The following is a 22,701-nucleotide window of genomic DNA, read 5'->3' as shown; positions in this document are numbered from 1 at the left end:
GATGAAAGCTTCAAGATCATCAATGGTGGAAGTCTTCTTCTCCACTTTTCTTGGCTGCACCTTGGCTTTCTCCTAGCTCCAAATCTCCAAAATCTGCTCTCTAGTTGTCTGGAATGATAGAATCCTCTTCTCTCCCGTTTCAAGCTTTCCCCAAATCAGATTGCACCTTTGACTTCTCTTCCCTCTCTCCTCCTTTCCAGCTTTTACCTTTTAATATTAAACTACCACCTTTGATAAAGCCTTAGCCCATTGTCCCCTTGCCATGATGAAGTTTTGTCCTCAATAAGATGCCAATGGCTTCAAAAAATATCTCAAAGCTAAGGTAACTTCTTGTTACCAAGAGTTATGGTAACAAGAAAATCAAGATAACACAAAGGAGGTAAAAGCTGGACAATTCCGGATTTCCAGAGCTGTGGTAACATGTTGGATTGGATGGATAGGCAATACTTGTCCAATGGAGCTCAAATTTGGATATGTTGTAGTTAACATCCATTGGAACAAGTCTCATGAAGATCATGACCTCATCCGAGCACCAGAGCATGTTGATCCCAGGCCAAGAAGTTGACCTACGAAAATGAACAAAAACAGAATTTATAACCAATAATGCACTTTTAGCTCATTTTCATTCCAACCAAGGTAAAATCTAAGAAAACACAAAAAGGAAGTAAAAAGCTATAAAATGTCAAGAACTAACTCAAAATAGTGGGTGAATAACATGAAAAATCATGTGTAAAAATGAACCGAACAGCTACGCCCTACAATTTCTCTTACGTCCCAATCGAGCTCTTTTTTGCGATTAATTATTTGTGTTGGGCCAAGAATAAGCTTGGGCCTAGCCCTTGGATTTTTGGGCCTCAACAAACGGAAATTCCATACATTATTTCATTGACTAATCTGTCTTCCTCTAGAATTTTCTTCATCATTTAATATGAAAATTACATAGAGAAATAATGGAAACTCCATACATTATTTCATTGACTAATCTGTCTTCCTTTTTGTTTGTTCCCCCAATACACGATAGGAACTCATACACATCAATAAGTTTAGAGATAATAGAAAATTGACAGACCAGTTAAGGAAAGGCAGTGTGCATGTGAAGAAGTGAGAAATGTAAAAATTTCCACATGAGAAAGAACTAACTGTTAGCGTTTGTTTCATTAAATGATGGGGAATGATAGCAACCTTCTCTCCAACCTTCTCTTTTGGACCTTCTTCCTTTTCCTCATAACATATACTTAAAATAATGACATTCATACATCAAACAAACCACCTTTTGTTTTCCAAGTTTACCCTTATTAAATGTATTGTCCTTCAATTTATCCTTTTTTTTTAACAACTCTCTTACCATATGTAAAAAATTTAAAATTCTATTTTTTTTTTATAAAGAAAATGTCTGTTTTTTCAGAGGAAAAACGTTTTTTTTTTTTGTTAAAAAAAACCCAATAATGACCTTTAAAAAATCCACAAAAGATATATCCTTTTTTTATACAGACAAAATACGTCCTTCTAAGGAAGTCTGTTTTAAAAGGAAGTTCATTGATTGCATTTTCAAACCATTAATTCGGTAAGTCTGATTATTGATTTTTTTTTTTTTCTAAACCATTAATTAGGCAAGTCTTATTTGTTGGAGTTATTCAAAAAAGAAAACAAAAAACTAATGTTTTTTCTTATTTAATTTTTTAACAAGGTGATAAGAAAGTTGTAACAAATTTGGATAATAAATTTAAGGAAACATTAAAATCAATACAAAAAATAAGGGTAAATTTGGAAACAAATGTTATCTTATTTGATGCATTAACTACATTGTTTTTAGTGTAAGAAAAGTGACACATGTCATGAGAAAAATGGAGAAGGTCCAAAAGAGGAGGTTTGAGAGAATGTTGCTAGCATTCCCCCTCATTGAATGCTTGTAATTTTTATCTATATTATCTGAGAAAAAATCCTACTCATGGATAAAAAAATAATTAATTTTAATATGATATTTTTGGATGTATTTGATTAGATTTGAAATTTCAACACCATCCCCATCCAAATAAAATTTAAAAAAACACTCAACTTTGACTTTGTTTCAAAGCTAATAAAGGATGAACAATTTGATTAGATAAAAAAAAATTATCAACCTTTCCTCTCTTAATCAAAGTGTTTTTAAATGAAACGCACTGTTGGTCAACTTTGAAGAGCTCCCCATAAAGCATTGGTGGTAGGCCATCCTAGAAGAAGAGACATTTCTGCAATTGTTGGCCACCCATTCCACACACACATGCACCTCTTTTTTCTTTTTCTTCTTTGAGTAGTTTAGATTTAAACATGAGTTTTGATATTGCTTGTCCTTCTTTATGGATAACGCGGTGGCAAATTTTTTTAATTTGACTCATAACTAAATAAGCAGTTGACAACCCCTTTCCTTGATGTTTCAGCTATTTTGTTGAAAAATAAAAAATCAACATCAGCAGAGTTTTTTGTTTCTTTTCCTTCTAACTCTCCTTCCACCACAAATTATATTGAACCATTCTTGTAAAGAACGTAGAGTTATCCTATATTAGGAAAATAGATAATACAAGCGATGTTGGGGGAGAAACACATGACCTCTTGGATGCAATAGTAATTACTTTTAACCACTTTAGCTACAAGCTACTTGCAAAATAAAGCTAAAAGTTGAAGGAAGTTGCGGAGAAGTTTCAAATGAAGAATTTGAATTTGAACTTGTAATTAAAGTGCTTAATAAGTTAATTTGTTTATGTTAATACAATTCATAATACAATTTTTGTTTGCTAAAGAAACTTCATTTTTAAATTGAATTTATGCACAATGACGAATATTTATATATATATATATATAGAGCTTCCATTGAGGGATCCCTCAAATAAGCTTATTTGAGGGACACCCCTTGTAGGCCCCACTCCGGATTGTATTTCACTAATCCAAACCGTCTATTTTGTAGATACTCATTCAAAGATCATCTCTACAAAAAATCACTTGAATCCGATATCATTTGACCACTCAATTGTGTTATTGAAATTTGAGTATTTTCTTGATGCACCATTGTTCGTTGATTTTGTAGGACATAATTGGATATCGAAATGGTTTCCGATTTGTCTAATTTTTTGTAAGGATGATCTATGAATGAAGATCTAAAAAATAGATGGTTTGGATCATTGAGAAAAAAATTGTAGGGTACCCTAAAGGGCATCCCTCAAATAAAATTATTTGAGGGATCCCTCAATAGAAGGGGACTATATATATATATATATATATATATATAACAATATTCTACTTAAAATTTTGGCTTTTGGGACTGGAAGGTTCTCTTCTGTGTGGCAGACATTTCTCCTGCCAGTCAAATGTCCAAAAAACAAACCAGCTCAGACAAATGATTTCGGGGTATAACTATAAAAATGATATTATTTATTTACCCAAAAACAGAAACAAAACCCATAATCCCATTGTGTAAAGAAAGAAAGAAAAAAACTTGTTTCTGGCCAAAGTCCAAGTCCTACCGTTTGTTTTTCAATTTTGGTTTCTTTGTTTTCTGCGCCTCTCCTAGTCTTCTTGTTCTTCTTCTCCCTTTCCGATCCTTCTCTCTGAGAGACACCACAGAGAGAGAGAAAGAGAAGGGAATGGAGAGCATAGCAGTGTGGCAAGGGGCGACACTCTGTGGGATTGTGTTATGGAGTATAGTAGCTTCATATCTCGATGTGACTCGAAAGCTTCGATCTTTTCTGCAACCATGGGTGGCTCAGCATGTCACCACAGACACTCCTCTCATCCTCCAGATCCAGGTTTCATACTATTAAAACCAAGATGACCCAGATGATCATTCTTATTCAATTCTGTGTATTTCAATTATATTTGACTTTTCTTCTTCTTGGAATTTGTTTTTTGGTTGGATTTTTCAGAATTACCAGCATAGGTTCTTGGATGCTTTCTTCTCTGGCTTGTCCTGTGTTGTTTCTGTGCCCTTTTATACTGCCTTTCTTCCTTTGCTTTTCTGGGTATGCTTTTCTTCTCCCTTTAATGGTGAATTTGATTTGTGTGATTGCTGTTATGTCATTTTTGGGTTGTATGCTTGCTATATTAATCAGCATTCTGAGATTTTTTTTTGTGTTGCTCTTCGCTGACCATTTGTAGAGTGGGCATGGAAAATTGGCTAGACAAATGACCCTGTTGATGGCTTTCTGTGATTATATGGGGAACTGTATAAAGGTAATCAGTTCCTTCTTACTGTTTTTATCTTTTATTTTTTATTTTTTATTTTTATAAATAAAGTTGGTTAAGTGCTTCATGTTCATATACCAAGTTACATATTTTCTGTGTTTTGTGTGCATAGGATGTGGTATCAGCTCCTAGACCTAGTTGTCCACCTGTTAGAAGAATAACCGCTACAAAAGATGAGGAAGATAATGCATTGGAATATGGATTGCCATCTTCTCACACTCTAAACACAGTTTGCTTGTCCGGGTATTTACTTGCTTCTTGTCAAATACATGCAGCCAGGCAAACCTATGCCAACATTGTAGAAAGCTGTTTTCGCAAGCATAAACCTTTAGGCTTACCTAATGATAAACGTGTTTCAAAAGGTTATAAATACTGTTGCTTATGAAGGTTTTGAATATATACTCCGAGTGAGTCAAGACATTTGGTTTAAGCTATGCCTTTGGCTAAAGACTTTTATCACAGTTTGAAGCAAAACTTTTTCTATTCAAGACTAACCAGCATTTTATCAATACGTGTGTCAGAAAGTCAAGTTCATGACGTATGAATTACTGTCATATATACACTGAACATTTGCTCTTGTGTTAGGGGTTTCCAGATACCTTTTGCATTACATCCTATCATATACTCAGAATGAAGATTCCCATGTTAAGTTTGCTGGATTCGCTCTTGTTTGCTTGCTTGTGGGTCTCATTGGTTTAGGTGAGTTTATTTTTCTCTAATGAGCTTTCGACAGCTACTTTATTTGTTTATTCTTTAATCCCCAAGCTGAACTTTTATTTTCTTGATAGGAAGGATTTATCTCGGCATGCACAGTGTGGTTGATATCATAGGTGGGCTTGCTATTGGATTGGTGATCCTTAGGTTCTGGCTCAGTGTTCATGAATATGTTGACAATTTTATAGTCTCGGGACAAAATGGTAAGCAAACAAAACTAAGCTTTTGATAATTTGGGCTGCTAGTCAACTTACCATTGTATGTTTTTGATAATTTGATCGAAACAACCTAAATAGCAAACAAAACTAAGCTTTTGAAAACTTAATAACGCAAGATGAAGCTTCTGCACTGTCAGGTGGCAGCCCCAAAGATGGCGAGCATGAAAATACACAAATAGGAAGATATGCCCACCACATGCACTTTTGCATGTCAGGATATGGGATACATTCCATACAGAGATGGCAATTTTAGAAAGTGTTCTGTGAGTATATCCCTTGCAAGATTGAAACGGGCATGAAATTGGGTCCGATAGGAACATGAATTCACATGAGAACACATGAAGTCATAATGCAATTTGAAAACTTTCTACAAATGCTTTCATATCCTGTTCTATCTAATAAACGGGAGCCACCCTTTAGAAACTGGGGACGGGGACTTTGAAGTCGTAAGTGGGTTGTTTTTGTGATGTCCAAAACTGTGCTATGGATTTTCATAAATCTGGTTCAGGTTAAAGCAGAATGTTGAAACGTAAACCTTATTGGACTTCGTTTGAGATAATTAGAATGGGGTTACCTTAAGACTCTTGGAATTGCAATGACAAATGAATTAAGGAATTTATAACTTGGCAAGTATGCATGTATTCTTACCGCACACTGTTTCTATTGCAGTTACATACTTTTGGGCCGCCCTGAGCTTCATATTGCTCTTTGCTTATCCAACTCCTGAATTTCCAACTCCAAGTTTTGAGTACCACACAGCCTTCAATGGTGTTGCATTAGGAATTGTAAGCAATCATTTATCCTTTAACATCACCCATTGTTGCTTATTTGAAATTTTCATTTACTATTACCCAAAGTTTATTTTGAATCATCCATATTGCTGATTGATATATGTTATCATGTTAATACTCTTAGTTCTTATATTCACAATAGTTTTAGATATAAACTTGTTCTCGAAATTTATGCAAAGTTGTGCTCTCTAAATTATACGCTTTCTCATAATATTCATAATTAAAAACAACAATGTTATCCAGGTATCTGGGGTCCAGCAGACATACCATCAGTTTCACCATGAAGCTGTTCCACGTGTATTTACATCACAATTAACAATCCCTGGCTTTACGGGAAGAATGCTTGTGGGGATACCGACAATACTTATTGTGAAGTTCTGCAGTAAAGCTCTTGCTAAATGGATTCTTCCAGTGCTAGCTAACACCTTGGGCATTTCAATAAAATCCACCACTTACATTGCGTCGCTAAAGGGTTCAAGTAATGGGAAAAAATCAGATGGGTTGAAGCAATCAGGTTATGTCCAAAAGCTGTTCTTTTTCTCCAGCCAAGACTCATTTGATGTTGATACTGGTATACGATTCCTTCAGTATGCGGGCCTGGCATGGTCCGTGGTAGATCTTGTTCCTTCCCTTTTCGCTCATTTAAGCTTGTAATGCCTCATTATTCTTATGATTAGCAAGCACTTTAAATTTCCCAATGGAAATGTGTCCTCTGTTCAATTTTGTAAATAGTATATATGTTGTAGTATGAACATAAATCGATTTTGCTTATTTCCACAGAAACCCTTCTCCAGATTTAACACAATTTGGTCAATTCAGGGCTTTCATTCCAAGAGCTGCAAATCTTGAATGTGTAGGAGGAAATTAAAATGGCAATGGAGGTTAAGATGAAGTGTCGTTTAAATAAGCCTAATAACTCAACTGAAGAGAATTGAAAAAAAAAATTGTCCTACATATGGCCTCGCCAGCCCCTTACCCTTTCTAAATTTGGCAAAAAAAGAAGAAAACATATGGCTTCGCCCAGGCTCGAACTGGGGACCTTCAGTGTGTTAGACTGACGTGATAACCAACTACACCACGAAACCCTGATATTATAAGCTCACAATGTTTTAGTATACAATCTTTTCAGCCGCTATGGTAAGCGCAGCTTGCAATTTCTCATTCGAGGCATTAAATGACTTTTCCCACCATTTTATGACTAAATTTTGGGTTCGATTCAAAATCAATTGATCATAAATTTTTCATATTTGACTGAATAAATTGTTAAAAGTACTAAATGCGGCTATTAGAGAGTATTACAATCCATTGCGACTTTAGCGAATTCAAGACATAAAAAGGTAGGAATGGATAGCCAAGATTTGTTCATTAAAGTGAATTTTCTGTCTAGGATTGAAGGCACAAAACGTGCAACCAAATCGGAAGGATTGGATTTTGAGGTTAAATCATGCGTTCTGAGCTTTATAGGACAGCATATTACAAGACACCAATTGGCATGTCACCTTATCGCCTTGTTTTTTGATTTATCTGCCATCCTTAACCCCACCCCAGCAAAAATTGGCACACTCTGCCGGGCAGCTCCCAAGAAAAAGTAGTGAGCGGGTCACACACAACATTTCTCCTGTACATAACGTTGCATTTCACTTTTGTTATTAATTGTTCATTTTTAGGACTTCAGTTTTTTACCCTGTTTGCTATGCTTCCTACTCAGTTTCTACTGCAGAATCCCTCATGTTTGAACATTTGCTTCTTCTGTGGAAACTGAAGGTCAACAGTATTCGATAATTGCCAACTTGAGATGATATCAATGTCAAAATTGATCTGCTTTTGTTGAACAAATCATTTTGATGTTTTTACATGCTGTGATGCAATGAAGTGGTGAGTCGGTGGAGAAAAACTTTGTTGCAATGGAAATAGCACTATTTTGCTATTCCTGACAAATGATGCTACAACATACGTGATAACTTTTTCCCATGACATATTGTTATTGACCAGGAATAGTAAAACAATGCTACCTCCATTTCATACAAGTGTTTTTTGAGTCCGCGACTCTTCTATGATACTTTTATTGACATCTTAGAAGGGCTATGATACTTTTATTGACATCCTGGAAGAATCCCTTCAATTGTTAGCTGTTGCCAGCCATTGGTTGTCAACTTAAGGAAACAGAGTGCATGTTATCCCTCCAACAAATCCTTGATTCACAAGACATCAACTAAACGCAAAAAACAGCTGTACATGCCAAATGTGCAGTGGCATGCATAACTTAGAACTTCTCTCAACTGAAAAAAGTCTCGACCATGCGTAGTGGCTTAAAAAGACGTTGAAATTAAAAAGGCAACCCTACTAAAAAAATAATCGATAGGCAGGGCGGATAGGGGATCCAGTTAGAGCAGTAAAAATTATGTCCAGTTAACTAGACGAACCTGCGCTGTCACAGTCGTAAGTTCCAACCACAATTCCTTTAAATCCCTCCATCCAAATGAACCCTTTACATTTGTATTCAATCACTTATTTGCACAATGAGCACTCGGAGAGTGTTCTCTTGCGTTATAGGGGAGAAAGTGAAATTCATAAAAGAACCATCACATTGCCAATCATCACTGATAAAGTAATTGAATAGAAGTGCAAAACATCCACTAATAATAAAGTTCCATGCACCCTTGAGAGCCCCAAAAGAATGGGATGGGTGAGCAAAACGTACAAGGAGAAAAAGATAGAAGTACAAAAACCAAAAAGAATATCCACATATTCTGCTGGATATGATACAATAATTACGGTGTGTCAACAGCTAGGCAAACTATTTGGTAGGAAATCCAGCAAGGTTCAAGTGAAATCAGCAGGCACCTTACCTGTGTATTTTACATCGTCTTGGAATCCTATAACCAGACAGGTAGACTTAGATTTTAAACCCAATAGTCATCTTGTGCAAAAACAATGTGCAACCAGCAGTGGAAGAGCGGAGGAGCCACAAAATAAATGGCATCAATGCACCAGCTTCACAGAAAGTAATCAGGTGTTCTACGGGTAACATCTGGCTCTCCTCTTCTAGGAGCTGGCTCAAACTGCCAAAAAAAAAAAGTTCACATTTCATGCATGCACAAAATTTAGCCATGTTTTACTACTTCAATGTGTGTGTTTTTCTGTGTATGAGAGAGAGAGAGAGAGAGAGAGAGAGAGAGAGAGAGAACCTGGATGAAGGTATGGCCCCTGCAGTCATCGACTTCTAAAACAGAAGCCATGTTCCCACAGCGATAGCAATAATTAGGTGCACTAAATATAGTAACCACCTTTTGTTCCTGTCCAGACAACACAATGTTAGATCATTAATAAACCTTACTGCTGTGTACCAAACAAACAAGACAATGAAACAGCTCAAGTTTCACAGATTAAAAAATTACATGAGCCCAGTTGAATCCATCCATAACCAACTGATGAGCTCTTGCAATCAACTTTAAACTGTTTGTATGATTAAATTGTTCAGATATATCCTGCCAAAATCAGAAAAACAAAAAGTGAATATTTGATCAGTAAGAACTAGATAGACAATAACCCAAAAGTCATATACACTAAATGTTAAGGTGACCATTTGAACTTCGGATGGTGCAACATCTTCAATAAATATAAAAGAAACCTATGAGATATTTAAAGTTACCTGACCAAAAGTATATCCCGCACCACGAGGTGAAATACCCCAACCACATCGGTCATCTGGGTCAGACCATAACAGATCACACATCGGCCCTTCATGTGGAACCTCTTGAACACGATCAAAATTCCTTATGTTATCAAGGTTTTCAATGGAAGGGGACAACCCACCATGCAGGCAAAATATTTCTGACTCAACCTAAAGAGAAATAAGCACAGACGAGTATCATAATAGGTGATCAACGTTTAAAATAAATATACTTCAGCAAGACATACTGAAGACTTGTTTGCTAATCACACTAATATTATAGTGAGCCCAATCAAAGAGAAAAAGTGACTTTAAACAAGCAGCAAACAACAGGATCAGCTCACCAAATATTCACATAATATATATATATATATCTAAAGAAATAATCTGAACAAGTATATCTCTCCTGCTTTTATCTTTAATTAAGAATGCTAAAACTTGCAGTGTTTTGACCTACCATTATTCCTCACCAACACAGCAAGACATCTAAGTGTTCACTAATTGCATTATATTAAAGTGACCCTAATAAATGAGGAAGGTGCATGTAAACTGCAGAAAACCACAAAATCAGCTCGTAGAAAATGTATTATATTTATAAAATCATCACTTTTCATTCCATTTGTATCCACAATAATATTACATGGACAAAATGGAAAATTTTTACTAACCAATGCTGTCAGTGGAAAGTAGTCAAAAAGGTCAGTGAAGATCTTCCAAACATTGGCATTGCCATACCTGTAATTAAATCAGCAGAAGATGCACCATCATTGAATTTCCAGAGGATCTAAAAGCAAATAGATTGTTCTACGTGCATGAGAGTGTACACAACCACGACATAAAGTACAATTTAATCTGAAATGCCAAATGGCCAGAAACTAAAAGAACTCAAAAAGCTATGTTTTTACATTACAACACTGGATAAAAATGTCAAGCCAGTACCCGAATGACAAGCAAGCAACAGGCCTTAAGAGAATGATACAGAAGTGAAAGTCCATCAAGAATGTTAACCTGAACCTAATCTATCATGATTTATTGCATCAAGTGTTGCACCATGCCATATACTAAACAAACAGACTATACAATAGGAAGGATTCAGCATAACTTAATAGAAGCTTTCAAAACTGCACTATGCTGTACTAATTTGCACTGGAGATTGCTCATATTGTTGAGATGAAAATAACAAACCAATGTTTTTAAAGAGAATCAGTGCTAACCAGTCAGGATAAAGTTCAAGAAGTTTGATTAGAACGTACTAGTATGCCTTCTATGGTAACCAAAATGGTACTAATATGCCTTCAATTGATATGGGTACAATTTTGATTCTACTTTTTAAGACCTCAGGCAGAAAAAGCATTCGAGCTAGGGTTTGGCAAGTAACTATCACATCTTCATACTCTCAGTTGATTTGAGTCTTCATGTCCAAAAATAAATCATATGTTTATATGTTTCAATCCTGTTTATTTATTTGGTTCAACTAATCATATTCCTTCCAGCATTTGCTCTAACCAGTTATTTGTTGATTATGAAAGTTTATATGCTTTTTCTTTCCTGTAAGTAGAAGAAACCCGGTGTGTAACCCAAAATTAAAAATCAAAAGAAACCTCATGGTTTCTCACAAGTTTTCATCAAAATTCACGTTCCAACATGACATAGATTACAAATTTAACATTAAATGCAACTAGTATTTTCAAATAATAGGTTCTTTACACTAAAGAAAGGTGTGCGCAGAATACTCACTTTCGAAGACATTCATCGTAAAACCCATAAACCTGAGTAATCTGTGAAAAAAAATACAAATATGAAGCTATAAACAGGTCTCCAGATCAATGCTCCAGCACAATTTAAATTTTATAAACGCACAGTAGATTATTATTGTCTAGTCATAGAACCAGCACTGTACCAAGTAAAAACAAACAATAACAAAATATCCTTTTTCAACAGACTCGACACCATTTGTGACAAAAGAAACTAAATGTAAGCTCTGTGGCAGCTGCTGAAATCGAGACGAAATAAGTCAAAATAACTTGGTGAAAGGCAAAATACCTGACGACTTTCATGGTTTCCTCTGAGAATAGTGATACGCTGAGGATAACGCACTTTCAGGGCCACTAAGAGCTGGATGAACGTAATAATCATTATCAGCATCGAATTTTAAAAGCATGAAAATAATGAAAAATTGCTAAACAGACATCAGATGGCACACATTTTTAAGGGAGAAAAAAAAAACCAACTTTATACAAAGCTAGTCAAAAATTGAAGCATTGCGATTTGACAAGATTTGGCCCCTAACCGGATGGATTGTCTTGCCAAATCATGACTGGCCCCCTTAGATGATATATATCATAAACAATGCACTCAACCCAATGCTAGCCTGAATTCCATAGATTGTCACTCAGAATTTCAAGGAAAATTTTATTAACTGACAAAAAAGGGGATAGTGCCTTTAAATCAAATGTAAAGCACTCACATGCAAGTAATATTGTATATGCACACACACACATATTCATTTACTTGGTAATTTTTAATTCAACACTGAGAGTTTAGGAAGTTCTTTTTAAAACTTAGAGAAGGCAAACAACCTTACCCATCCACCCATACACTAAATAAAATGATGCAAAATGAAAACTGTGCCAAGCTTTTCACAAATTGAGCACCAAGTGTTGAGAATCAAAATATAAACAAGGCAGTGGAATATCTCTTTATTATTTGTTCTTGTACTTGTCTGCGCATATACTAGTATGGGAACTGAAAAACAAATCTACAGCAGTACTTCATGACACTACAATTTGTGCAATTTCAAATGATATTTTGTCAGGAGCATAAGAAAATCCAGTAAATTGATGGTTACATACCGTCACGGTTTCAACAGAATAATAACCACGGTCCACATAATCTCCCATAAACAAGTAATTGGTATCGGGACACTGTCAAAGAAAATAATATCATTTAGATAGACCTTGATAAGAATGTTGACAAATAATAATCAAAAGTATATTTTAAAACCCAAATAAAGGAAGACAAGACTGACACAGAAGAATTGAATAGAAAAGGTCATAGTCAGAACTGATACCTTCCCTCCAATTCGAAAAAGCTCTGCCAGGTCGTGAAACTGCCCATGAATATCGCCACAAATTGTCACTGGGCTTTTCACAGGCTGTAGTACATGAAGAAAAAAAAATTAATGACTCCCTGTATAATTTGAAAGATCTAACTATTCAAGTGAATTTCAAACAGAGCTGTAATGCAATGATAGTGGATAGTGATCAACCATAACATTACAACAAATAAAAATATTACAAAAAGAAATTAAAACCTTCCTGCACATAAAGTAGCCATTCCTAAGCCAACACCAGATCAACTAGTTCAGATGAATAACAATATTAACAATTTTATCTCATTACACTAATCTCTTTTAACAAATACTAGCCAAAATTATATGAGTAATAACTACAATAGTAATATATTACCTTCTGAACTAATCACTTAAAGTCCAATACGATACTATCTTTAAAAATAAAAAAGGAGCCTACACGGCTTCCCTGATGTCTCCGAGACAAGATGCATTTCCCACTACACACACATCCAGAAATTGAAATTGAAATATATTCCAGAAATTAAAAGTTAAAGAAGACCCACGCAAAATGAAATAACAGTAAATAAAGACTGCACCTGAACATTGCTTTCTCCCATTAGAATTTCCTTTGCTTTCTCGCATAACCCTCTCACCTACAATGAAGCAACAAAGAAAAGATCATTCTGGAGAAGAGAGAAAATTGGGAGCTTTATTTGCTACACTGATTACAAATATTTCAGAAAAGATACGAAGTGGATGTTGAAGAGTGAGGGTTTTGATACTCAAAGCGGAAGATTATTTTTTCTTTTTTGATAAAATTGCAGCAAATCTTGACATAGAATACTTCACAGACATTTTCCATAGCCATTTCTATGGTGGGATATTTTCACAACTTTCCCACAAAATCGTTAAATTTCAGTACCAAAACATCTTTACCCCTCTCTCCATTAAAAAATTCAAAATACCCAGCACCTCGCTCAAAATCATGACAAAATGATTCATCTCTAAAACTGATTTTGGTGAAAAGCAACATCCAAATCCAAAAATAGCCCACATCAATAGGTGCCACATTTTTCTAAAGCTCATATTTTCTGCATCACTACTAAATAGAGCTCATAAGTTATCCCTACTTGTCCCAATAATTTGTAAACAAATCAAAGCACAAAAATTTAAGAAAAAGTAAAGAGTTTGATTTAAAATAACAAAAATCAGAATCTGAATTACATCACTACAAAAACACAAACAAGAAAAAGAAAATCCCCCATTTAGTTGCTAAGAAAACTTTTCTTTATATACAAACATACCAACTCAAATTCAATCAGAATTAGAAATCCTCACAAATCCAACAGAAAATAAAAAATCCCATGAATCCATTTCTTTTCCTATATTTTCCATGCAACCCAACCCTAATCCCCAAATTTCCCAATCAAACACCAATCAATCATCCGTAAAAACGAAACGAATTCAAGAAATGAAGAATGTACAGAACCTGTGGTTCCGAGAGTGGCTTGCACTGCATAAGTTGCTCGATCTGCTCGTTCAGATCACTGCTCGTATCCGAGGATACAGAATTGACGCCCATCTTGCTTCTCTCTGCTTCGAGAATCGAATTGGGATTACTGGTATTCGGATTAGGGATAACCCTAACCCCAGATTCAGAGATTGGTTCCGGTCCTCACTCTCTGATCGTGCTTAAAGCAGAGGTGAGAGGACGGAGACAAAAATGAGAGAGCGCGTGAAGGAGAGAGCGAGTGGGTGTGTAGGCGTTGCATTATACGCCACCCGCTGCCACGTAATGGTTGAATTACATAATTACCCTTACTGAGTTTCTATTCTTACATTGGACACCGTTCGTTTCGTTTGTCTGGGATTGACTGATAGGCCCAGCCCAAACCCTGTACATCACTATTTGAATAATTAGAGAGCTTCTAAATGCACCCCATAATTTTGTTACTACACCCACGTTTTAATAACTTTTATTGTGGGGATTTTGTTCTTATAAAAGGACTAGAGCCAGTTTGGCATTGTTGTGCTGTGAAAATAATCGCTGTCAGATTTGCGAGAGAAAGCAATTTGGCGTTTGGTAAACTTTTTGTTAAAAATGTTGTTACTAATTTCCGCATAATCAAAAAATGATTCCCGTATAATTATTAAACCTAGCATCTCTTCGAAATTTATTTCCCCATAATCAGAAAATGAAAGTACCTCATTAGCTACTTTCCCTTATAGCTTTTCTCTCACAACAATTTTTAACAAGAAGTGATTTTCTCATAGTTTACCAAACGGGCTGGACTTCCCAAAATTCTTAAAAAATCACTTATCACCCCAAATAAGCAATCCCAAACAGACACTAAGCCATAATATAAAAAATATATATTATTTTAAAAAAATAAACCATCCGTTGATGAAGAGAACGTGTCATGCGGTGGGATAAATTAACAATAGGATGACACATATTGCGTGACATAAACATTATAAATCTCAACAAAAATTACATATCATTCTACATTTATTACTATATGACATAAGTGCTTTTTACATAAGTTTTTCTCCACACGGAGAGCAAAACTTGGCCTTTATGGAGGCCAATATTGCAACCTCACTTGAGGTTAGCGAGGACGCGACCACCATCATCTTGATAGAGGCTATTAGAGCACTTCCAATGCAGGAGGCTGGCCCGAGCAAGAGGAGGCCCGAGGCCCTTTGTGCAGTTCCATCGGTCTTCTACAGCGGGGGCAAATGGTGGGGACCACCAAATTGGGCAAGCCCAAAGGCAAATAAAGCCCAAGCTCGTGCCAAAGGGGCGTTGATGTCAGTGTATGGGTTTCAAATTTTTTTACCATTGAGCGTGGCGTGCACGCGCCAATGGTAAAAAAATTTGAAATTCGCATGCGATGACGCCAACCTGGAGTTAGCCCTGCTTTCCACCAATGGCTACAAGCCACGCGTTGCGTCCTAGTGTCTCCGATCATAATTTTTCCTCCAATTCAACGACTGCCAATTTGTGTGTAAAAAAATATTGAAATTAAAATCAAAATTTTTTATAAAAAATACCAAAAAATTCTGAATTTTTTTTTCTTCTATAAATACCTACCAATATTCTTCACTTTCCACACCAAATCTTCATACATTTTCTTCTCCTTCCAATATTATCCAAAAAATTTATCCGAAATGTGAATTTTATAATAAATATTGACACGTAGCAACCAAAAATTTTATCCAAGTTAATCGTTTAAGAAAAAAAAAAATTAAGTGAATAGTATTTGCCCTTTGTCATAAGAATGAGTGGAAACACAACAAGGCTTTTGCAAGGGCCATCACTATTCACGTAAATAGTAACATCCATGGCCTCCCCTTTTCCTTTGCCATGGCAAATGGGTGGAAGTGCTCTTATAAGTTGGCCTCCATTTATGAAGCTAAGGTAATTGGCCTTGTTTGAGGCAGTTAGACAAGTTTTCGAAGGTACATAGCGAAAAACTACATGTGATGTCTCATTTGGATGCACTAATAATTTTTATATAGAGAAATAAATAAATAATTTTTTTTATAAAATAAATAAATAATTTTTTTTATAAAATAAATAAATAACTTTAAATCTACTTATGTCCTTCATTTTGGCTTAAAAATGGTTTCATTCCCCTTAAAAAAACGTAGCAATCTCATTAAAAATTAAATGAAAAGCCTCTGGCGTTTTAGCGTTTGAGATGAACTGTTATGACGGTTAATGTTTAATAACATTTCAAAGAAAGTGTTCAGAGCTTTGGTGTTTCCACGTAAAAATGAATAGACTTCTATTTTACCACAATGATGAGATTCGAACTTGAGTGCAAAGGGTGGGTTCACTACTCTTGCCTAACTAGCCTAATCCACATATACAAAATCAAACTTGTGTAAATATAAGAACTTATTTTGTTCCTCTTACCCAAAAAAATGTTGGACTTGTAAAACAAATTTAGGTGAAAACGGGCTATAACACATAAAGTTGTCAAAGATAAACCTGTGATGCGAAGCCAGGGGCGCCTTGGAGGTCTTGAAAATCAATGACTTCTCACTAGGAGGTGGACATTTGAACTGATGAATACGTGGAGCAAGCCGAACCAAGTCAAAAAATGGACAACGACTGTGTTGACCAAAAAAACAAAGTTCACCAATGCTAAAAAATCAAAACGGATCATTTTGGATGCCTTCTCATCCCGGTTATTGCCTTGGAATTGAGAGCGAAGTGATTGGAAGAAAAGAAAATCAAAGTCACATCTATTAGATATGACATAGGTATATTTTAGGAGAGGCAATCCCAGTTCAGTTCGTGTGTTGTGTTCGTATAGGATTGAAACACATGTATTAGACTAATTGGGTTCACATGAACACGACAAGATTATTAATCATGTAATAATCATGTCCTAATGTTTTCAACATAAACACCACAACACGATTGTTACGTATAAAAACGAGATGACACACGTAATTAATTTACTATCAGGTCGAAATTGAGTTTTGTATTTGAAGTGACACGATTAATTTGTTCTTGAGCAAGTATATATTTTCAACACAATCAAAAGTTTTGTAGTTAAATTCAACTTAAAGATCGTACGCAACATTTCATGTTTGAAGTAACACGATTAACTTGTTCTTTGAAGATCGTACGCAACATTTCATATTTGAAGTAACACGATTAACTTGTTCTTGAACAAGTTTATATTTTCAACACAATCGAAAGTTTTATAGTTAAATTCAACTTAAAGATCTTACGCAACATTTCATGTTTAAATTAAACTTCTAAATTAAAGAGTTTGAAAATCATAACTCTTCTATTTTGTATTACTCTTGACAGTTCCGCTCATCTAAGGACCTCAAAACGAGACGTGTTGAAAATTTACCGCACATATTTCACATGGGAAAATCTATGTTTTAACCTCAAATCTACGGATTAACCCTCACAATTTCACGCTTTACCGCTGGGTTATTTTTATGACAGCAGCCAATATTCTCCCACAAATTGTACGGACGCCAATGAATTTAAGATATTTTTCATTTTATTTATTTTTAAATTAAATTTTTTCCTCGACACGTTTGGCAGCGTAGAAAAGGGAAAAAGAAAAGGAGAAGAAAGAGTTTTGATCCCATTTGAAAAGGAGAAGAAAATCTCAAGGAACAAAAAAAATCTCATTGACGAAGATAAAGAAAAACCAAAGCGATATCTTCGCTTGCCCTCCGATCCTGCCATTCCTGCTCTCAGAAAAGCTAGGGTTACTCAAATTTCCTGTTTCCCGATCCAACGCTCTTCTCACTGCTCGTTTTCTCCCGAGGTTCGACGCTCTTTCAGAGTCTGCAATTTTGCATCTCTTAGCTATGTCGTCGTGCTTGTTAATTGTTTTGTATGTGTTAATCTGCTGTTTTGAATGCCTGCTATAATTTTCGTTTCGAAACTCGAACCTGTGTGTTTTTTTCTTCCCAGGTTTCGTATAACGACATTGCCCAGTTTTCTAAATTTTGATCTAGTGTTACTTTTGTTTGCTTAGTTTTACTTTGATCTTCTTGCTCAGATTTTCATTTTGAACTTTCTGCATGATGTTTATTGCGATAACTAATCACTCTTTCCAAAAAAATTAATTTTAATTGGTTTAATCACGTTATTTTTCAGAAAAATTGTTATTCTAGCGTACTGTTAGTGTTATATAATTGTAACTGATATTACCTTTAACCAGTTTATTTTGATCATTTTTGTAGGCTAGTCCTCGTCCATCAATTTTGAAGGCATATTTTTGTTGTTTAATAACATAGTTCCCAACCGAAAAAAAACATAGTTTTTGCCCTTATTATTCGTCTGATTGTTTAGATTGAACGGTATAGTGGTAAGATTGATCGAGGCTGCAAGTTATATGGAGAAAATTATGAGACAAATTTTGATTTGGAGTCCAATTTTAATTTTTAAAAATTAATTTTGTGTGTTTGGTGCATTAGGTTACTAATTGCTGTCATTGGAAAAGAAGGGGTCGCATTTTTCCAATTATGAGAACTTCATGGGCAGATTCTGTTGCTAATTCTCAAGCAGAGAATCCAACCACTGGTGCATCTGATAATAACAGCTCATTTCGCCCTCCACGGTCAACTTATGTCCCGCCACATCTTCGTAATAGGCCACCGTCTTCTGATCCCCCGGCTCCTTCACAATCTGCCCCACCACCAGCTAATGACCGTGTAGGTAACAGTGGGCCTGCAGCTGGGCCCACCTGGGGTGCTGGTAGTTCTAGACATGATGCTGGGCGCCCAGGATATGTTTCCAGTGGTGGTCGAAATGGTGGTGGTTGGAACAATAGAAGCGGAGGGTGGGACCGTGGGAGGGATCGTGAGGTAAACCCTTTTGCTGATGAAGACATCACAGAACCGGCATTTAGTGATCAAGAAAACACTGTCATTAACTTTGATGCTTATGAGGATATCCCGGTTGAAACTAGTGGGGATAATGTGCCACCACCTGTGAATACTTTCGCAGAGATAGACTTAGGGGAGGCTTTGAATTTAAATATTCAGAGGTGCAAGTATGTGAAGCCGACTCCTGTTCAGCGTCATGCAATACCTATTTCTCTTGGAGGGCGGGATTTGATGGCTTGTGCTCAGACGGGTTCAGGGAAGACAGCTGCTTTCTGCTTTCCGATTATTAGTGGAATCATGCAGGGGCAGTATGTTCAGAGACCTCGTGGAGCACGTACTGTGTACCCTCTTGCTCTTATTCTCTCCCCTACTAGAGAACTCTCTTGCCAGGTTGGATTGTTGTTATGCTAGTCACATCATGTGTAATCTTGTGGTGTATATGTAATAGCTTATTGTTGTTTCTGTTTTGACTGGCTTGCAGATACATGAAGAAACTAGAAAATTTTCTTATCAAACTGGTGTCAAGGTGGTAGTTGCTTATGGAGGAGCACCAATAAACCAACAGGTTCGTACAACTTGACGAAGGTTGTGGTTTAGTGATACTTTGGAACCTTGTTCACTTTCATATATATGTTCCCTGTTTTCAACTACCCCACATTAAAGCTTATACCACTTTTTTCCATTTCTGCTTTTGGTGATTGTGATACAGAGTGCATGTACATCTTCTATTTGAAACTAGAAAATATTAATTCCCTACGGAAATGTATCGGGTTATAGTTTATTTGCTACAGCATGCCTTTCTTCTTCCTCTTACACTTTTTATTTTATTTATTTTGTTTATATTTTGTAAAATTTATTTCAGCAAATAATTTTTTTAACTACAAAATGAAGGCTCAGTTTGTAAAGGATGGGTGGGTTTTAGGTTTATATGTTTAAGAGAGAGGGAGAGAGAGAGTTTGCAAACTGATCAATGATCATAATTTTGGTTATAGTTGAATATGGTGGGAGATGTTTTTGGCTGACCTGTATTAAAATTTGGTCCCTAGCCCATCCAAAGTATTATAATTTAAGCACATTTCTTTTTGTACCTATTCTTTCTGTCCCTTTTGCATTTTTGTTTTGTTTTGTTTTTGAAGGTTCACCTCCTACTGTATTGTTTTCTAATATTGTGCCAGTTGAGAGAGCTTGAGAGGGGGGTGGATATTCTTGTGGCAACTCCGGGACGATTGGTAGATCTGCTCGAGAGGGCAAGAGTGTCGTTGCAGATGATAAGATATTTAGCTCTTGATGAGGCAGATCGGATGCTGGACATGGGTTTTGAGCCTCAAATTAGGAAGATAGTGGAACAGATGGACATGCCTCCACCAGGTTTGAGACAGACCATGCTATTTAGTGCTACCTTTCCAAAGGAGATACAGGTTTGTTTTAATTGTCAACTGGGTTTTCTGTTGGATTTGTCTTTAATTATTGGCATCTGCATATTTCTTATTGGTGTGTTATGAACTTTTTATTGAGATATGTTCCTTTGACTTAATTGCTCTTAAAAGATGTACTGAATAGTGGAATTCCAAATGGAAATTATCTAATAGCTTTTGCAATCTTTTGTTGGTATGCAGCGACTGGCATCAGATTTTCTTTCAAATTATATATTTTTGGCTGTCGGAAGGGTTGGTTCAAGTACTGATTTAATTGTTCAAAGAGTTGAGTTCGTTCACGAGTCTGATAAAAGAAGTCATCTCATGGACCTCCTTCATGCACAGAGGGAAAATGGAGTTCATGGCAAGGTAATATGGAAAAGGAAAATTATCAACTTGGACTTCTTTGTTAAATTTCTTTTGATTATTGGAATAGTTGATATATACTGCTTAAGCTACTATTTCCAAGGCTATACGTTCCATTTGGGATTATAGATTCTGTCAGTATCTTGCATTGTATTAATAATCGCTTGTCATTCAATTTTCAGCAATCCCTGACATTAGTTTTTGTGGAGACAAAGAAGGGAGCCGATGCATTGGAACACTGGTTGTGTATGAATGGGTTTCCGGCAACTACTATTCATGGTGACAGAACACAACAGGTAAGCTGGTTGGAATTTAGGTTTATAGTTATGAGAAGTGATATATGTTTTCTATTGTTTGTGTCTGGTATTTATGTCCTTAATGACAATTATTCTTGGTGAAGAAAGAAGTTAAACCTTGGAGTATTTTTTGTGTCTGTGATATTGTGTTGTTAATGACAAATGTTCTTGGTGAAGAAAGAAGTTAAACCTTGGAGTTTTGTAGTATGCTTTCTCTGTAGCCTCATGCCCTATTTTATAGGTCTGAGATTTTATGCTCTCTCTCTCTCTCTCTCTCTCTCTCTCTCTCTCTCTCTCCTGTTTACCAAGAGCCAGGAGGGAGCTCTACGTGGTTGGTAGGTTGGGGGCTAGATAAGCTGACATAAGTTTCTGATCATATGTCGTGGCAAAAAGGCAAAAGAACTCTTTGTTGAGCTATTTTGATGCCATAACTGAGTAAATTATGTTTCTGCTTTTCCTGCAGAATGGTTTTAGTGTCTGTTTCAACTGCAAGTCATCCTTTTTTCTTGTTAATATATTAAATTTAAATGAAGATAAGTTTCAGGAAGTTCATGACTGCCATCTGAAGATTCTCTATAGAAAGCTTCACTTCACTTCACTTGGTTGTCAATTGTAGTCCTTTTTTTTGGTGTATGTAATGATGATCATGCAAGTTTAGCATGAATCTGAGTTCTGACATTATTACGATATGACGTGCTTGCATGCAGGAAAGAGAACAGGCACTGAGATCATTCAAGAGTGGAAATACACCAATTTTAGTGGCAACAGATGTGGCAGCACGTGGTCTTGATATCCCCCATGTAGCTCATGTGGTAAATTTTGATCTCCCAAATGACATTGATGATTATGTTCACCGGATAGGTAGGACAGGGCGAGCGGGCAAATCAGGATTGGCAACAGCATTCTTTAACGAGAATAATTTATCAATGGCGAAACCACTTGCTGATCTAATGCAAGAGGCAAATCAGGAAGTACCTGCTTGGCTTACTCGTTATGCATCAAGGACTTCTTATGGTGGCGGCAGTAGGAATCGGCGATCTGGGGGAGGTCGTTTTGGCGGCCGTGATTTTAGAAGGGAGAGCTCCTTCACTAGGGGTTCAGATTTCTACGGTGGGGGAAACAGTAGTGGGGGATATGGGGTGCCCGGTGGCTATGGTGGGGCCCCTGGGGGTTATGGCCCGAGTAATGGTATGACCAGTGCCTGGGATTAGTGTTCCATAATTCCCGTCCTGTTTTACTCGAGTATATAAAACATTAATTTTCTTCGAAATTCATGGATCATATGTTCTGTTTCCTTTTTCTTTCTCTGTTGAGTTAGTGGTTCTGATGTGGTAACTGCTCTGGTGAATTTTGAGGAGAGGACTGTTATTAGTGGGGTGGTTAATGTGAATAATACATTTAGTTTTGGCCCCCCCCCCCCCCCCAATTGTTTTGGTCCCCTTTTTAATTAAAGATTACAATGCGATGGATGAGCCTTGCGCTCTGCAATACCTCTCCCATGGCGGTTAACCTTAAATTATTTGAAACATAACTTAATCAGAGCAAGATACAGCAGAAAATGCACCAAC

At 36.2% G+C, this 22,701-nt stretch overlaps 3 protein-coding genes and 1 non-coding gene across 4 annotated transcripts; 2 read left to right on the top strand and 2 right to left on the bottom strand.

Moving 5' to 3' along the window:
* The first annotated feature begins 3,415 nt into the window (after window positions 1-3,415).
* Window positions 3,416-6,721, top strand: SPP1 (Phosphatidic acid phosphatase (PAP2) family protein). Its single transcript, XM_021949111.2, has 8 exons — window positions 3,416-3,779; window positions 3,897-3,992; window positions 4,129-4,203; window positions 4,328-4,458; window positions 4,811-4,914; window positions 5,004-5,132; window positions 5,817-5,932; window positions 6,182-6,721. The coding sequence occupies exons 1-8, from the start codon at window positions 3,618-3,620 to the stop codon at window positions 6,590-6,592; spliced, it is 1,224 nt and encodes a 407-aa protein (XP_021804803.1). The 5' UTR covers window positions 3,416-3,617; the 3' UTR covers window positions 6,593-6,721.
* A 228-nt stretch (window positions 6,722-6,949) lies between these two features.
* TRNAV-AAC (transfer RNA valine (anticodon AAC)) lies at window positions 6,950-7,023 on the bottom strand. Its single transcript has one exon. It is a non-coding gene; the product is annotated as a tRNA-Val (tRNA).
* Window positions 7,024-8,539: 1,516 nt separating this feature from the next.
* Window positions 8,540-14,432, bottom strand: PP2A-4 (protein phosphatase 2A-4). The gene is made up of 11 exons (XM_088244014.1): window positions 14,174-14,432; window positions 13,281-13,337; window positions 12,682-12,765; window positions 12,464-12,535; window positions 11,655-11,726; window positions 11,349-11,389; window positions 10,280-10,346; window positions 9,591-9,782; window positions 9,337-9,426; window positions 9,127-9,234; window positions 8,540-9,000 (listed from the first exon to the last, which is right to left on the bottom strand). The coding sequence occupies exons 1-11, from the start codon at window positions 14,264-14,266 to the stop codon at window positions 8,935-8,937; spliced, it is 942 nt and encodes a 313-aa protein (XP_088100140.1). The 5' UTR covers window positions 14,267-14,432; the 3' UTR covers window positions 8,540-8,934.
* A 3,331-nt stretch (window positions 14,433-17,763) lies between these two features.
* Window positions 17,764-22,554, top strand: LOC110749080 (DEAD-box ATP-dependent RNA helicase 37-like). Its single transcript, XM_021949102.2, has 7 exons — window positions 17,764-17,990; window positions 18,646-19,446; window positions 19,538-19,621; window positions 20,232-20,474; window positions 20,673-20,840; window positions 21,020-21,133; window positions 21,841-22,554. Exons 2-7 carry the CDS (start codon window positions 18,694-18,696, stop codon window positions 22,342-22,344), a joined length of 1,866 nt encoding a protein of 621 aa, XP_021804794.1. The 5' UTR covers window positions 17,764-17,990; window positions 18,646-18,693; the 3' UTR covers window positions 22,345-22,554.
* Window positions 22,555-22,701: the final 147 nt, after the last annotated feature.

This window comes from Prunus avium, chromosome 7 (genome assembly GCF_965620075.1).
Source record: "Prunus avium chromosome 7, drPruAviu1.hap1.1, whole genome shotgun sequence".
Taxonomy (NCBI): Eukaryota; Viridiplantae; Streptophyta; class Magnoliopsida; order Rosales; family Rosaceae; genus Prunus; species Prunus avium.
The sequence above is the reverse complement of the archived record's forward strand: the minus strand, read 5'-3'. Positions and strand labels throughout refer to the sequence as shown.

Coding starts and splice junctions, on each gene's coding strand:
- SPP1 (XM_021949111.2), top strand. CDS start 3,618: ATGGAGAGCATAGCAGTGTGGCAAGGGGCGACACTCTGTGGGATTGTG. Junction 3,780..3,896: donor CTCTCATCCTCCAGATCCAG/GTTTCATACTAT, acceptor TGGATTTTTCAG/AATTACCAGCATAGGTTCTT. Junction 3,993..4,128: donor TTCTTCCTTTGCTTTTCTGG/GTATGCTTTTCT, acceptor GACCATTTGTAG/AGTGGGCATGGAAAATTGGC.
- PP2A-4 (XM_088244014.1), bottom strand. CDS start 14,266: ATGGGCGTCAATTCTGTATCCTCGGATACGAGCAGTGATCTGAACGAG. Junction 13,338..14,173: donor AGCCACTCTCGGAACCACAG/GTTCTGTACATT, acceptor GCTTCATTGTAG/GTGAGAGGGTTATGCGAGAA. Junction 11,727..12,463: donor ATTCTGTTGAAACCGTGACG/GTATGTAACCAT, acceptor ACGTTCATCCAG/CTCTTAGTGGCCCTGAAAGT.
- LOC110749080 (XM_021949102.2), top strand. CDS start 18,694: ATGAGAACTTCATGGGCAGATTCTGTTGCTAATTCTCAAGCAGAGAAT. Junction 20,841..21,019: donor AAAATGGAGTTCATGGCAAG/GTAATATGGAAA, acceptor TTCAATTTTCAG/CAATCCCTGACATTAGTTTT. Junction 21,134..21,840: donor ATGGTGACAGAACACAACAG/GTAAGCTGGTTG, acceptor GCTTGCATGCAG/GAAAGAGAACAGGCACTGAG.